The sequence below is a fragment of the Camarhynchus parvulus genome, chromosome 23 (genome assembly GCF_901933205.1).
Source record: "Camarhynchus parvulus chromosome 23, STF_HiC, whole genome shotgun sequence".
Classification (NCBI taxonomy): Eukaryota; Metazoa; Chordata; class Aves; order Passeriformes; family Thraupidae; genus Camarhynchus; species Camarhynchus parvulus.
In genome coordinates, this window is record NC_044593.1 from 4,168,631 (window position 1) to 4,183,871 (window position 15,241).

The 15,241-nt window shown below is 41.8% G+C and overlaps 1 protein-coding gene across 1 annotated transcript; it reads left to right on the top strand.

The window, feature by feature from the left end:
• Positions 1 to 3,401: 3,401 nt before the first annotated feature.
• Positions 3,402 to 15,241, top strand: ZMPSTE24 (zinc metallopeptidase STE24). The gene is made up of 10 exons (XM_030964752.1): positions 3,402 to 3,585; positions 4,803 to 4,949; positions 6,226 to 6,312; positions 6,904 to 7,020; positions 7,330 to 7,482; positions 9,409 to 9,550; positions 10,221 to 10,381; positions 12,103 to 12,207; positions 12,913 to 13,056; positions 13,451 to 15,241. Exons 1-10 carry the CDS (start codon positions 3,469 to 3,471, stop codon positions 13,673 to 13,675), a joined length of 1,398 nt encoding a protein of 465 aa, XP_030820612.1. The 5' UTR covers positions 3,402 to 3,468; the 3' UTR covers positions 13,676 to 15,241.

The window sequence follows — 15,241 nt, forward strand, 5'->3', positions numbered from 1 at the left end:
GGGACCATTCTGAGTGCATTGGACAGTGTTGCTTAAGTTTTATGCATTTGTAGATAATTTATCAGACTGATAAAATAGATACAGAAAAGTAAAGTATTACATTTTATTTTACAACATTCTCTGTGCTTTTTTCAGACTTGAAAGAACTATAATTAGTCCAGGCTTACTAATTACACTTCTGCATGAGAAAGTCCTTGTTCCTTTAAAGGCAGAGGGTGTTTTCTGAGACTGTCTGGCACCACCTGTGCGTGTGATGAGTGTTGCCAGACTTGCAAGCAGGTTGTGTCACATGAAAGTACCAGTATACATCTGGAGTTCCCTGGTTAGCTTTTTGGACAATGAATGAAACCTAGCTGGAAGATTCACCAGAAGAGTCAGCTAATATTTTAAGCTCTGTTTCTTACCACACATGGCTACATCCTGAGGCCCAGAATCCTTGTCCCCTATAGGGGGTATTTCCCCATCTCTATGGGGATTCTAATGAGGAAGCAGCAATCACAGCTTCTGACTGATGGCTTGGGTGTTGTTGAGGCTTCTGGAGTTTTATACTGTGATCTGAAAAGTAGCAGTGGAAAGGAAATGGAAAAAACTTCAGGAATGTTTAAGAGCATGAGTACTGGTTGGGTGCAGGAATGATGGCAGCTATCAAACAGTGAACTGTGATATGAAGAAAATAAGGCAGAAATGGCATCTTCGTACTGCAATTAGGAAAATAAAGTTATTTGGGCATCCTTAAAAGTTCAGTTAAAAATCATACACCAATCAAGAGAAGTGTAGCTTACTACCCAGCCTTTAATGTCATTTCCTTTCTAAACTCTAAGCTTCTTCTAATGAAAGAAATACGGTGCATCAATCTTCTCACAAAGTTCTAAAAATAGAAGCAAGCTATGTCCAAAGGTTAAATACTGCAACATCATCAGACAGCCTTCAATGTGTTCCAAAGTAATAATGAAGTACCTTTTAATTTCAAGTTTGAGTCATGTTTTAACATACTTGAATCTTCAAGATCTTAAAACAGGAGAAGATTTGAACAGCAACTTAACAGACATGTGATGGCTGCTTCAGGTATTGGGCCAGAGACCCCATTACCCTCTCAGGGTTTGAGTATCCCAGAGAAGAACCTGTCCCTTTGTGGTCAGCATGAACAGTAAATGCTTAGAGGTTTGGAGACTTCAGTTTCAAGTCAAGCAGCTGTATTTCCCACAAGTTGCATGTGAAACTCATTCAGATGTAATTCTGCTTTTGCCAAATGAGTTCCTGTGTGCCTGCAAAGCACACACGGTGCAGACTGCACAGTGCACGCTCACTGTACCTCTGGTGTTACAGAGCCTGTTGAGTAGGGTCCTTCTGTTCAGTCACTGCTCTTTCCATAGGCTGGGATATACCACAGGACAAGACAGAGACAGACATAATTTCTGTTCTGCCAGGTATGGAGACATGTCCTGCAACATTCCCCAGTCCAGGAGTTGCATTTAGAAAATTGTAGAGTTGCTTTTTTGGGCTGCACAAAAGCAGCTTGGAGGCATTTTCCTGTGGTGATGTGGCCTCCATGCACTGCCAGGACTTTTTGTAATGTGGGCTCATAGAGTGTTCACACTTCAGCTGAAAGATACCAGTACAGCACAGGTCAGCTTCTTCCTTGTTACAAAAATTATATCTTGCCCATTTCAGAGACTGTCAGTGCGTTTCTGTCTTTGAACTCCATCATCTACAAAACGCACTACTGTCTCAATGAGGTAATAGGTGTCACACAATAAATACTGTACAGCTTGAACCTACATCTTTATCCAAATTTTCTCTTGGGCTTTTTTATCTGATCTCATTGCCTAGCACATATGGGTATCAGAGAAGGAGGCCACAAAAGGGCAAAAGTTTGAAGAGTTTTTACTGTCTATTTCTGTTTTCATGCCATGAGGTAGGCCATCATTTTCCTTCCCAAGTGCTACCAGAATTTGTCTTACAAATGAGGTAACATTTCCAGATTCTTGCTTTTGAGCATATGGGAGAAACATTTTGTTCTGCAGTAAAGAAACACCATTGCACTGACTTTCCAAAAAAAGATTTTTAATGTGAGGAGCAGATACCTGAGAAAACACAGTTCATAGGGAATGATGCTTCCATTTTAAAAATTCTTGTCTTGAAGTGTGTGAATTTTATAGGACAAAAACATGATGTGGGCTGCCCTGCCATGTTCCTGTGGGTAGTAAAAAGCTGTAAATACCTTTAAAATGAGAGACATTCCAGACTGACTTCTGTCTTTCCAGCTGAGCTTTCAGCAGAGCCAGCAGCACTTCCTCAACTACCCTTCTACAGGGATATAATAGGTTACAGAAAACGCTGGGCTTCAATATACTTGACAGGTCATTCTTCTATATAGTTAAAAAAAGATAACTAATAGATAATAAGAACATTAAGCTGGCATTATTTTATTAAAAGTTAATGACTAAAAATCCATAGACATGTTCTGTTATACTTTAGACTGGTAGGAATTCGGTTAATGACTGGTACCAAAATGCCCTATCTAGAAGTGGCTCAATGTTAACACATCTCTTACTGCATCTTTGTCAGGTTACACAGTCCCTGTGCTCTGCATGGCACGCTTGTCCCCAGGCAGCACCGTGCTGTCTTCACCGAGCATTACACAGGCCAAATCTGAAGTGCGCGTTTCGGCTTGAAATAAACCAGCAAGTCCTGCAGCAGTCACTGTTAATTTTTGTATTTTTCTTAGTGCTTCTCTAAACGGTTTTGGACAAGTACTAACGAGGCTTTATATGCGTTATTGTGCGCGGTCTAAGTAACTTATACTGAAGAAACATAATTTAAACAGCTGCCCAGATCCTCTCCATGCTGCCCTCCACACGCTCTTCACTGGGGTGGCCGAGCCGTGCCGGGCGGAGCTGAGCCCGAGTGGGCAAAAGCCCACCACACAGCCCAGGGAGACCCTCACGGAGCCCAGCCCGGAGCCCACCATGGAGCCCCTCACGGAGCCCAGCCCGGAGCCCACCATGGAGCCCCTCATGGAGCCCAGCCCGGAGCCCACCATGGAGCCCCTCACGGAGCCCAGCTCGGAGCCCCCAGCGGCCGCCCCTCACAAAGTCCAGCCCGGAGTCCCCCACGGAGCCCGCCGCGGCCGCCCCTCACAGAGCCCAGCACGGAGCCCACCTGAACTCACGGAGCCCAGCCCGGAGCGCACCATGGAGCCCCTCACGGAGCCCAGCCCAGAGCCGCCGTGGCCGCCCCTCACGGAGCCAAGCCCAGAGCTCACCATGGAGCCCCTCACGGAGCCCAGCACGGAGCCCACCATGGAGCCCCTCACGAAGCCTAGTCCAGAGCGCCGCAACCGCCCCTCACAGAGACCAGCCCGGAGCCACCGCGCCTGCCCCTCACTGCCGCTCCGCCCCGCCCTGCCCCGCCCTCGGTTCCTCCGGCCGCCAGGCGGCGCCGCAGGGTGCGGCGGGTGGAGCGGCCATGGCGCTGTCCGGCGACCTGTGGGCAGAGCTGCCGGCTGAGCGCCGCATCTTCTGCTCCGTCCTGCTCTTCTCGTGGGCCGTCTACCTCTGGGAGGCTTTCCTGGCGCACCGGCAGGTCGGTGGGGCTCTGGCGAGGACGGTCGGTGGCGGGCCGGGGCTGTGCCGGGCCCGGCCCGGCCTCACGTGGAGGATGTCCGGGGCCGGGGCCGGGGCTGGGGCTGGGGCCGGAGCCGGAGCCGGGGGACACGGGGTCTGTCACCTGCCTGTGGAGGGCTCGGCCCTGTCCCGGGACTCGGTCTCAGCGCTGTAGCAGATGGTGGGAACGCTCACAGCGGTGAGTGGGGTGAGTGCGGTAGTGTCACGGCGGCTCGACACCCCTAGCAGCTCGGTTCTCTTCCCCGGGACAGCTGAGAGAGAGCGATATGAGCAAAAATGAGGAAACGCGTGAGTTGAAATAGCGACAGTTTAACCGGTGAAGGAAAGAGGAAGGAAGTGCTGCACAGGCCGTCGTTCGGCACGTCCCCGAGCAGCGGATGCCTGGCAGCCTCCGAGCGATGGCCGCCCTGGAAGGCGCACTCCAGCCCCGCTTCTTATTGCAGAATATGACACAGAGCACGGAGTGTCCCTTTGTCGGGTCCCGGCTGTTCCCTGCCAGCCACATGTCCACCCCCAGCCTGCCCACCTGGCAGGTTTAGCAGCAGCCGCACACCGGGGTGTGTGAGCCCTGGGGTCGGGGACATGCAGCCTGATGCCCCGGACAGGGGAGAATGTGTTTTGAGGTGACAAAGGGTAGGAGCTTTTCTTTAGAGAACAGGTAAGTTCTGGAACAAGACAGCTGAGGGAAAAGACTTTTAGTCTTAAAAAAACTTCAAGTGAAAAGTTCTTTACTGAAAAGGAAATAGCACCTCGTTTGTGCAGCCACTCTGTAGCTCTGTGTTCTGGAGAAGTCACATGGTTTGCACAGGAGGATTTGGTGTTTTGTTTCAAAATGTGCTTAGTTGTTAACTGTGGTGTGGTGAGTAACATCCTGTGGAAAAGTCAGTTTGTGTGATCTGTATTTGATCACACATAGATAAGTTATTATGCCAGCAGTTCAGTTCCTGGTTACAGCATAATAATTATGCTTCCGTTTTATATTTAGAACTTCATAGAAGACCGGAATTTAGGAATAATTGTTCCTTTGTGTGTTGTTTTTTCTTTTTAACTTTCTGTGGTGGCCCATGGGATCATTTTATGTGTTATTTTTAAATCTTTAAAAATTTTAATGTGGATGAGGCATATCTCCTTTAAAATATGAGATGTAGACTTTAAGTTTTGTCTTCACTTTTTCAGAGGCGGGTGTATAGAACAACAACACATGTACCCCATGAACTGGGACAGATCATGGACTCAGAAACATTTGAAAAATCTCGTCTCTATCAGTTGGACAAAAGTACTTTCAGCTTTTGGTCAGGCCTCTATTCAGAGGTTGAGGGCACTGTAAGTACCTTTCATATGATATTTTTAATGTACTTAAACTATTAAGTACTTTGGTTCTTAGTGAACCCATGCAGCTGCACCATTGGCATTCTGGTGTCGTACAGCAAACACTGACATTTATATTCTGGTTTTGTTTGTGGCTGTATTTGGTACACAAAAATAAGTAATTGTTCAGAAAGCATGTAATTTTTTTCTGCAGTGCTGAGTCATACTGCACAACTACTGTGTTAGCTTACATTTTAATTATGTTCTATAGGAGTTTCCATTGCAAAATAATTAAGCAGCATGAGAGTTATTTTAAATTGTTAAAATACAGACTTTTCCCTGTGTTTGGAGGAATGCAACTACTTTCATTTTTAGATAAAATTTAAGTAGAAGGTAAAAAGAGAAAAAAAAAGGTGCAGTTGAAGTGGCTTTCATTTCTCCATTAAGCTTTTAAAACCACCACACTTGCTTTGGTCCTTTCCATCTCTTCCTGACACTGAAAATGCACCCTAAGTGTTAGCTTGTGAGAGTAAGCCATTTCAAAATAAAGGAATAGATAAACCCCTGGTGTCATCAATATTAGAAGGCTGCTTGCTTGAAAACTGATTTTATATATAGTGATGCATCACTTGCTAAGAAAGCAAACATGAAATATTTACAAGTTGAGCTGTATGAGAAGTGCTGCCAGGCCTGGCTGTGATGTACCCCAGATGTTCACTCCCTTCCTTGGCAGCTGGTACATCAGGAGACATTGGGAGCAGGCACAAGGAGGAGACTCCAAAGCTTTCTTCAACATGGCTGTAGCAACTTCAGTACTGAAAATGAAATTGGGGCTCTTCTCTGGGCAGGGAACTCAGATGAACCTCTAGGAGAGGAGGGCAGCTCCTCTTCAAGAGGAGAGGCTGCAATAGGAATATATGTGTGTGGCTATTCATATATGAATATATGTGTGTGGTTATACAGCCTCAGAGCTTTAAGGTCTCCTGAAAATCTACCCTATGTCTAAGCCAGTACAGTGGCAAAGAGTACAGGAAATAGGCTTGGAAATATGCTTGTATTTCACTGGAAAAATAATTAATTACCTGCTCTCTACTTCTGTAAAGTAAAAATTAATCAATGCCAGATATTCCAGGCTTGTTTTATCACTGTTAAGATCACAGGGGTGGCAAAAAGCTAATTATAAAACTTGTCTTATTCACCCTCAAAAGGTTCTTATCATGCTGAAATGTTAGTAGACTAAGATGCCAGTGTGTTTCATATTGCCTCTGTGGTATGTGGTTTTGTTTTTAAGATGATTCTTCTCTGTGGAGGAATTCCTTTTCTATGGAAACTGTCTGGTCAGATCTCTGGTCGTGCTGGGTTTGGACCAGAATATGAGGTAAGTAGGCTTTAAATTCCTGGGCAAGTATTTGGTCCCTACTGCAATAATTATTTTTAAATTGGTATTTAGTTAAAAGTGAGATTTAGCTCACCTATAATAGAGTAAAGATAGCAGATACTTTCTGGTGCACATAATGACTCTGTGATTCTGAGAACTGGTAACAGTAAATTAGCTTGCTTTTAAATTAGCTTACTAATTAAAACAGTGTTAAAGCAAAGTCTGCTGCTTGAGTCAAATGAGGTGTGAGCTTGGCTTTTGGGAGCTCTTTATTTGGGTGTTTTCTTTTTACTAATGCTAGAATTTATTTACCTGCACACTAAAAGGGTAAGAAATTTGAATCTACTGCTTATGTTACCTTTGTGCTGTGGATGAGGCATATATCCAAATTTATGCTCCAAATCCTTAGTAAGCTATTACAGTGAGCAATAATTAGTCATCATGAACAAGTTAATTCTGTGAATTTATCTAGCATCATCTTGTAACTGGTTTTAGTTAAACCACTAACCTAAAAGCCATTTTTAACACCTGGAATATTTGTTAGAATGGGTCAGTAAATATCAGGTGGTTTTGTTTTGTTTTGTTTTTTAGATTGTTCAGTCATTGGTATTTCTGCTGCTTGCAACGCTCTTCAGTGCACTGACTGGTCTCCCATGGAGTTTATATAATACATTTGTCATAGAAGAGAAACATGGCTTCAATCAGCAGGTATTGCAGAGAGCACTTGTACTGACCAAATTGGTTCAGATTGGTTACATAGACTGGTCCTTTAATGAATGTGCAACACAAAATAATGGTTTGGGTCAGGCCTTACTAAGGAAGAGTGCATCTGCATGGGCTTGAGTCCATGTAAATGTAAGGAGCTACTAGGAGAGCTCCTTTTTGACTCTGATTTTCTTATGACACTGGCATTGTTGTTTTGCCATTTGTTTTAACTGAAGGGATCAGGTCACTAACCAGAATGACATATTGATATTTACATTGATGTCACTGATCCAATTTATCCTTTCTTTGCAGACCCTGGGATTCTTTTTTAAGGATGCTATCAAGAAGTTTGTTGTGACTCAGTGTATTCTGTTGCCAGTGACATCCCTTCTGCTTTACATTATTAAAATAGGGGGAGACTATTTTTTTATCTATGCCTGGCTCTTCACATTAGTTGTTTCCTTGGTGAGTATGAGAAGATGTTTGGGTTTCTTCCAGACTCCAGCTTACTGGCATGGCTCAGCATGCTAAATGCAGCTGAAAGGAAATGAAGAAAAATCTAAATCTCCTGTAAATTTTAATATCTACAAACTTTAACAGAATGTCTTGCTCTCAATGTACTTGTTCAGGAATAGTAGCTCATATTAGTTGTCCACATTAATGTCATATATATCTAATCTGTTTAATACTGGAGTATCTTCATCAAGTGAAAGAGAAGCACTTATAAAGCTTTAGAATAGGTACTGGAAATACAGCACTGTGTGGTGATCTGTTTTCCTTTCTCCTGAATGTAGAGGTGAGAACCAGAACAAATGCAGCTGAAGCCACGTTTCTCCCTCTCACTTTCCTATCACAAACTAGTATTTTATTTTTGCTCTGCCTGCACCTTCCCACTGAGCTGTCCACATAGATTTTTTTCTTAGGTTCTACAGATACTTTAGAACCTGATATAACAGGGTTTGGTCTATCTTTTATACTACAAAAGCTAGAAAATGAAACATCTTGGCAGAGCTGCAAACTGCTGTATTGAAAGAACATTTTCCTGGCTCCCTCTTCTCCTCTAAGCCCCTTCCACCCCTGAGGTTTAAGTCCATGCTTAGACAATTGCTGTGTTGCCACCTCACTGCAACTTCATAGGGTTTCAGGCCTTGATGTGTTTGAACAGCCTTTGACGTGCAAAATCATCCTAAGAGGTGTTAGATTTACCCTTTAGAGTCTGGTTTTGGGAAAAATTCCAGTTCCATAACTCTGTAATCAGAGTTAGAGTTGCATCCTCCTACTAGTCTGTCATGCCTGCTGGTTCCAAGGCATTGCACAAAGATCTGAGATAAAACCTGAAAATTTGGCCTCACATGCTATATGGTCTGAAACAGTAGTCTGGGCTGAAAAGCTGATTTTTCTACACTATGAAATACCCTCCTACACCTTCTGCAAAATATCTGCAGAGGTTTAAGCCCCTAAAAATTACAGTAACAAAACTTATTTTAGTGGTGTTTCATATTGATGCCCTCACTTGCTGTGACTTTGTAAAAGTCAATTTTTCTGATTTTCGATTTCATTGGACTTTTTCAGCAGTGCACACACTGTCAAAAGTCCAGGTGCTTGTTTTCAGTGAAGTAAAATGTATCAAGATAATTTTGAATTTAATGTTGATGTCCATTTGCCTCTCATGTCCTGCTCCTTTTTCGCTAACCAGAATTTAAACTTCTAAAACAAACAAATAAATAAAAATAATATTGTGGTGATCCAGAGTGTGAGGAAAGGGAGTTCAGCTTTCCTTTCCATCACATTATTCTAGTTCTGGCTTTCTCAGCTGGGCTGCAGCTGATGCCAGTTTGAAGAGTCGCAGGTGCACTGTAGTGATGTTTTTAGGTCAGGGCTATTAGTCATTGTGGAGCCAGAGGCATCAGGCAAACAATTGCCTTAGCCCTGCAGACAGCTGGGAGACAGAAAGAAAACAAGGGAAATAAAATTTCTTGCCTCTTTTTAGACAGTTGTTTTGCAAGTTAGCAGGAATTAGTCCCACTTTTTCTATCTCTTGGTTTCTTCATCTCTTCAGCTGAGTATGAAACACTTCAGAGCTTTCTAGGATTGGTGGAAGTGACAGCCTTTCACTGATGAGCTCCCTGTTCCCAGAGGCTTTGTCTTCTGCACTGTTCACAGCAGTTCTGCTCAGGTGTGTAGGTGGTTTGTGCACAGTTTGCTGAGCTGTGGACTGTCCACCAGACAAAGCAGCTCATAGGGAGCCTGCCCATAGATCCCACTTCATACAGGACTCTGCTTTATGAAGTGTTTTTTTCTGAAATTGTGCCCTCTTTCTGAACTTTTTGCTCCACCTTTAGTACTAAACGGGTTTGCATGCCCTGTTCTTAATATCTGCATGTGTTGCAGGTGCTTGTTACAATCTATGCAGACTATATTGCACCTTTGTTTGATAAATTCATTCCACTTCCGGAGGGAGAGCTCAAGCAACAAATTGAAACAATGGCAAAGAACATTGACTTCCCATTGACTAAGGTGTATGTTGTTGAAGGTGAGGTTTTGTTATTTTTTTAAATAAAAAGGCTTTGTAGTTTTAATTTTATGGGGTTTTAGCATTGATTGTGGGTGCTGTAGTAGGGCAGTATTGCTCAGATACTGCAATACTTGCCAATGTCTGTAGCATTTTCCTGAAGCTCAGTGCACAACTTGAACTCATCTTCTGGTTGGAAGCATTTTCCTGGGTCTGTGAATGGAAATACACAGCTTGGTCAGGAGTGGAAGCACAAAAATAGTCAAGATTATCGTTTTAGAACTGTGAAACAAAGGGAATAGCTGTTTCCATTCACATTTGCTGGCACATTTGAAAGAATTCTACATAATTTGGCACAGGTTCTTTGTCTGGAGCAGTGTCAATTCAGAATGCTCTTTCCACTCTAAATCTGAAATTGCAGTAGGGTTAGCTTTTCTTCTTGGACATTAGATGTTGATAATTGTTCTTATGGTTTTAGTGCTTTTAGTAATTACATGCTACATTTCTCTATTGGAGTCATCATTACTTAGATTTTAGAATATGCTTCAGCTTCCAAACAGATCTGCTTGAGTTTGTCTACAGTTCATTTGGGGACTTTAAGAATTCCTCTGGAAAAATCTGATCTGTCATACTGTGCAGACTTCAGTGCATGGGATTATTCAGATCATGGTGTTTCAATTTTCCCCATCAGGTTCTAAGCGTTCCTCCCACAGCAATGCTTATTTCTATGGATTCTTCAAGAACAAGCGGATAGTACTCTTTGACACACTCCTGGAAGACTATTCTGCTTTGAACAAAGAACCAGCAGAAGGAGAAGATGGTGAGAATGAAGAAACAAAGTCTAAAACCAAAGTGAGTTTGTCCTTCATTGTGTTGTTTAGATTAACTTCTTAGTGGGATATTCCTTGTTTTTTCTAATGTATTTTAAAGGTCTTAAGTAAGTTGCTAAAACCCAGACTGTAATGATTTCAACACCAAAGTATGCCTGGTTTGCTTATTGGAATTTCTTGGGCAGTGTGAGTTGTGCAGATAGCACCAGAGACTGTAAAAATCCACATGGGCTTTAGCAAAACATTAGTTCCCTGCATATAAAAACTAAGTCTGAATAAGGGACCTCTTCAGGGTTTTAGCTCATCTTCTCTTGGGACTGCCATACCACAGGTTCCCTTTGAAGGAAATACTTTTCATTCTTACTGTGTCATTTGTGTGCCTTTTACTACATGCAGAGATTCTGGTGCAGGAGGACAGACAGATGTACATCCTCCCATGCTCTGCTCAAGAACAGGATGGTGGCCTGGCACTGGCCTCTCCTTTGATGTGCAGCTGCACATGAGTCTGCTGGAACAGCTGTTGTGGCCTCAGAAGAGTATGGAAATTACTAAAGCTAATAGAATACTTTCTGAATTACCTGAAGGAGTTATTCTGAGAAAAACAAATGGCCTAGTGCAGCCTAAGGTTAGGCTAATGTCCAGATTGTTGTTCAGTCCAGCTTCTGTTCCTTGACACCATGTCAGTGGTGTACAGGTATTTATTTGCAGGGAATGCCCCAAGGAAGGCAGGAATTATGCATCTAACTCCATGTTCTCAGAAGGTTAATTTAATACTTTATAATACTATATTCTATTAAAGAATACTGAAACTACTAATTAAAAAAGATAATATAAAACTCTACTCTCCGTCGCCGCGCCTGATTGGCCAATGAGTGAAAACAACTCACAGCAGAATCCAATGAAACAACCACCTGTGGGTAAACAATCTCCAAACACATTCCACATGAGCACAACACAGGAGAAGCAAGTGTGATCAGAATTGTTTCCCTTTTCTCTGAGGCTTCTCAGCTTCCCAAGAGAAAAATCCTGGGCAAAGGGATTTTTTCAGAGAATGTGAATGCCACCTCCAGGGTTTTGTTTGGCAAATACTGCAGAAGCGGGGAGGGCATGTTGAGCTCACCTGATCTAGTCATAATGAGAGTGTGTTCCATTTCAACAGGTTCTTCAGCCTTTGTGTTTGCTTCTGACTTGCTAATGGAACTTTGAAGGTGCAGATGTCCTTCCTAATTACAGCTTTAAGGCCTGTCATGGGGCTTTTTGAAGAGGACAGCTCCTTTTAAAAGGAGCAGTACTGCCTTGGGAGGAAGGCTACATGTTGAGTGTTGAAGGAAAGTAGGAATAGGGCTTTGCTCTCAATGCTCCTCTGAAAGTCTGCAGCTCTGACTACCTGTTTGCAGTGTCATGCTTTGCTTGAGTAAAGAAACAGGATGAGAAGGGATAGGAGAGTGTTTGGAAGGCAAAACTTCCAGTGTTCTTTCAGGTTTGCATCAGCATGTCTGCATACCTAGAAATAAGAGAACACCACCTTGTAGTAGAAATCTTCTTAACCTTAAAAGGTTTTATTTCTGTAAGTATCTTCATGAAAAAGGCTCAACACAAAATTACCTGTGTGTTTCTCGTATTAGAAGGGAATGGCCTGGTCTAGGGACATTTAAGTGATCAAGAAAAAAACAAATTAGTGAGAAATTAATTTGGTTGTGTTCAGACATACCTGATAATACTTCTGCTTTGTTATTCCCTCAGAATAAGAAACAAGGATGTAAAAATGAAGAAGTTCTGGCTGTACTTGGTCATGAATTGGGTCACTGGAAACTAGGTCATACTGTCAAAAATATAATCATCAGCCAGGTAAGTTATTTTAAACTGTTTTTTTTTTTTTCCTGGAGCATCTGTAATTGTAGCTGTTTCCAAATACCCTTTTCCAGATTTGTTAGTGTACATTTACCTGATGCATTTACACCGTGTGACAGGAAGTTGCTCTGGATCACACCCATCCTTATTTTCTGTTCTGTGTGTTTCAATAACAAACAATATTCTGGCACCTTCTATTTTACTCTAAAAAGACCAAAAAACCACTTGGACAGCTAATCACCCGCTCTAGAACACTTGGTAAGGCATGGTCCTGCCTCTTGGCTCTGAAAATCCAGGCAAGCACAATGTTTGTACAGGACACTGCACAGCTTGGATGGAAGCCCAGATTGTTTCCAGGAACAGAAGTACAACACAGCACAGACGCATTTTGTTTGGCTTTAAACTTTTCAGAACCTGTACTTAATTCCAAGGAGATGGGTTCTATCCTGTACTCCCTCCTGTCATCTCTTCTGCTTTTTCACCTCCCTTCATTATTTGTTTTTTGCCCCCTGGCAGAAAATAGTGCTTCTTCTGCTGTTGCATTTTCAGAAAGCAGGTAAAGACCAACTGTTTGTTCCTCTCTGTGTATTAGCTCAAAATAATCTACTTGGTTTTTTTTTACAGTGACATCCATGTGCAAATCTATAATGTGATGTTATGTAATGATTTATTTTAATCAAGAATGTTTTTTCTTTTCTCCAGATGAATTCCTTCCTTTGCTTCTTCTTGTTTGCTGTGCTAATTGGTCAAAAAGAACTCTTTGCTGCATTTGGTTTCTATGACACCCAGCCTACCCTGATAGGCTTGATGATTATTTTCCAGTTCATTTTTTCACCTTACAATGAGGTAAATTGTTTTCAAGACATAGACTCTGGAGTATCATCCTATTTAAATAATGATTCTGTTTTGTCAGGGGAAGTTTGACTTTCTAGGGGCTGTGTTGGGTGTCTCATTTTGATAATCAGGCTTAGTGCTGCATGTTGGGCAGCTCTCCCAGTTTCAGGTGTGGCTTGGATAAAGCTTAGTGAGATCAATCTGCAGCCACAGCCATGTGTGGGATGTGGGAAGCTAGATTTGGTGATATTTACTGGCACTGAAGGAATGTGCAGATAGCTGAATTTTAAAATCATTTCAAATAATTTTAAAACAATTTTAAAAGCATTTTTAGTAATTTACTGGCACTGAAGGAATTTGCAAATAACTGAATTTAAAAATAATTTTAATGCATTTCTCTCCACAGGTTCTCTCATTTTGTTTGACAGTATTAAGCCGGCGATTTGAGTTTCAAGCAGATGCATTTGCCAAGGAACTTGGGAAGGCCAAGGACTTATATTCTGCTTTGATCAAGCTAAACAAAGATAATTTAGGATTCCCTGTTTCTGACTGGATCTTTTCAATGTGGCATTACTCCCACCCACCCCTTTTAGAAAGACTTCAGGCCTTGAAAGATCCAAAGCAAGAGTGACAGCAATGATTGCTGGTTCAGAGACAGTGCTTCCATCTCAGAAGCAAAGTTCAGAGCTGCTTTTTAATTTTTTTTTAAATGGATAATGCAAATTAAGCACGCTGTTAGCAGCACCACACATCTGAGTATCCTGAAACAGGTATTAAATTATAAATGACTTATTTTTAACAAAAACAAAACTGTGGAACTTAATTTAGAAAAAGTGCTGGGTGAAGACCTTCCCCCCCCCACCACACTGACTTTTATTTCCATATCATAGTACAGACTTTTAAAGGGAGGAAAACAAGTGTAGACTTCAAAGCACCTTTTTCTTCAGTTTGTGTATGCCTTGAACATTGCTTTTGATCTTTTTTCTATTCTCAGCATTCTGTGAACCTTCCCAGTCTTACCCTCTTCACAGTGAAGAGGCTTTGGGTGACTTGATTTCCTGTATAATGATACTTGTGCTTGCCAGTGTGTTTGAAAAAGCTGAATTCAACTGCAGGCTTTTCTCCTGCATTCATGTCTGTCAGAATGAAAAATGCTACTTAATAAAACCTTCTTTCTCTGAAGTGTGGGAAGAAGGATGAATTATAGCTGAGGATATGTACCATGTCTTCCTTGAAAATGAGAATTATTTAGTAGCATTATAGTGGGATTAGGCTGCTCCTATTGCCCCAGGGCTGCTGGGGGTATGGAAGGGAGAAGAGAATATTACAGAGAATCAGAATGGGACCCACACGTTTGAGAAAATTGCTAATTCTCTCTTGTTCTCCCTTTTTCCACATCTCAGTTCCTCCGTTTCTGTTGTACTTGGCCTAGATTTCTTGTGCATATGGAAGTGTCCAGTTGCTCAGCCAGTGTATTAAAGCCAGGCTTTGATTCTGAGGGGGCTTATCCTCCATTCCATTGAGGGTTTTTCATTAATATCAATCCAGCTGAAATAGTAGCTGAACTTATTCTTCGTCATTGTTCTTATATATAAAAATCCCTACATATAAAAAGCCCAGGAAACAGTTTACCCGCATCAGTTACTGAAGAAAAAGGTGGGTAAACCTGGAAATGGCATTATCTCATACTTTTCTGATGAAAAATAGGATTATATTTACTTTTGTTGAAGTAAAAATAAGATATAAGTTTGCATGTGCATACAAATGTTTTAACCAGCGTGAATATAAAAACTCCATATAAAAATCAGATTTTCTATCTGTAGTAAATTAAAAAGTTCTGCTCAGCTCTGTACAAAGAGAGGAGTCATCAAAGCAAATTGTCATTGTTTCACGTCAGAATATTCTCGTATATTTTATTGTTAGCTTATATTTGTTTTTCTGATCATAGGGAAAAATGCCTTATAAGATGATGGGCACAATGATGTCTTGGGTAAAACAAGATGTTGCTGAAAGCCCTTTGTATGCCTTATTCTAATTGTGTTTATACCCCAGCAAATATGGAGCTAAGCTATAGATACAGATTTAGGAGACAGTTTTACAAATCTGGAGAGCCTATATTTGTCATGTGAACTGTATTTAATAAAAGGCCCTCAAAAAGAAAAGCATTAACTTGAATCTGTCAATTCAGAAGAATAAA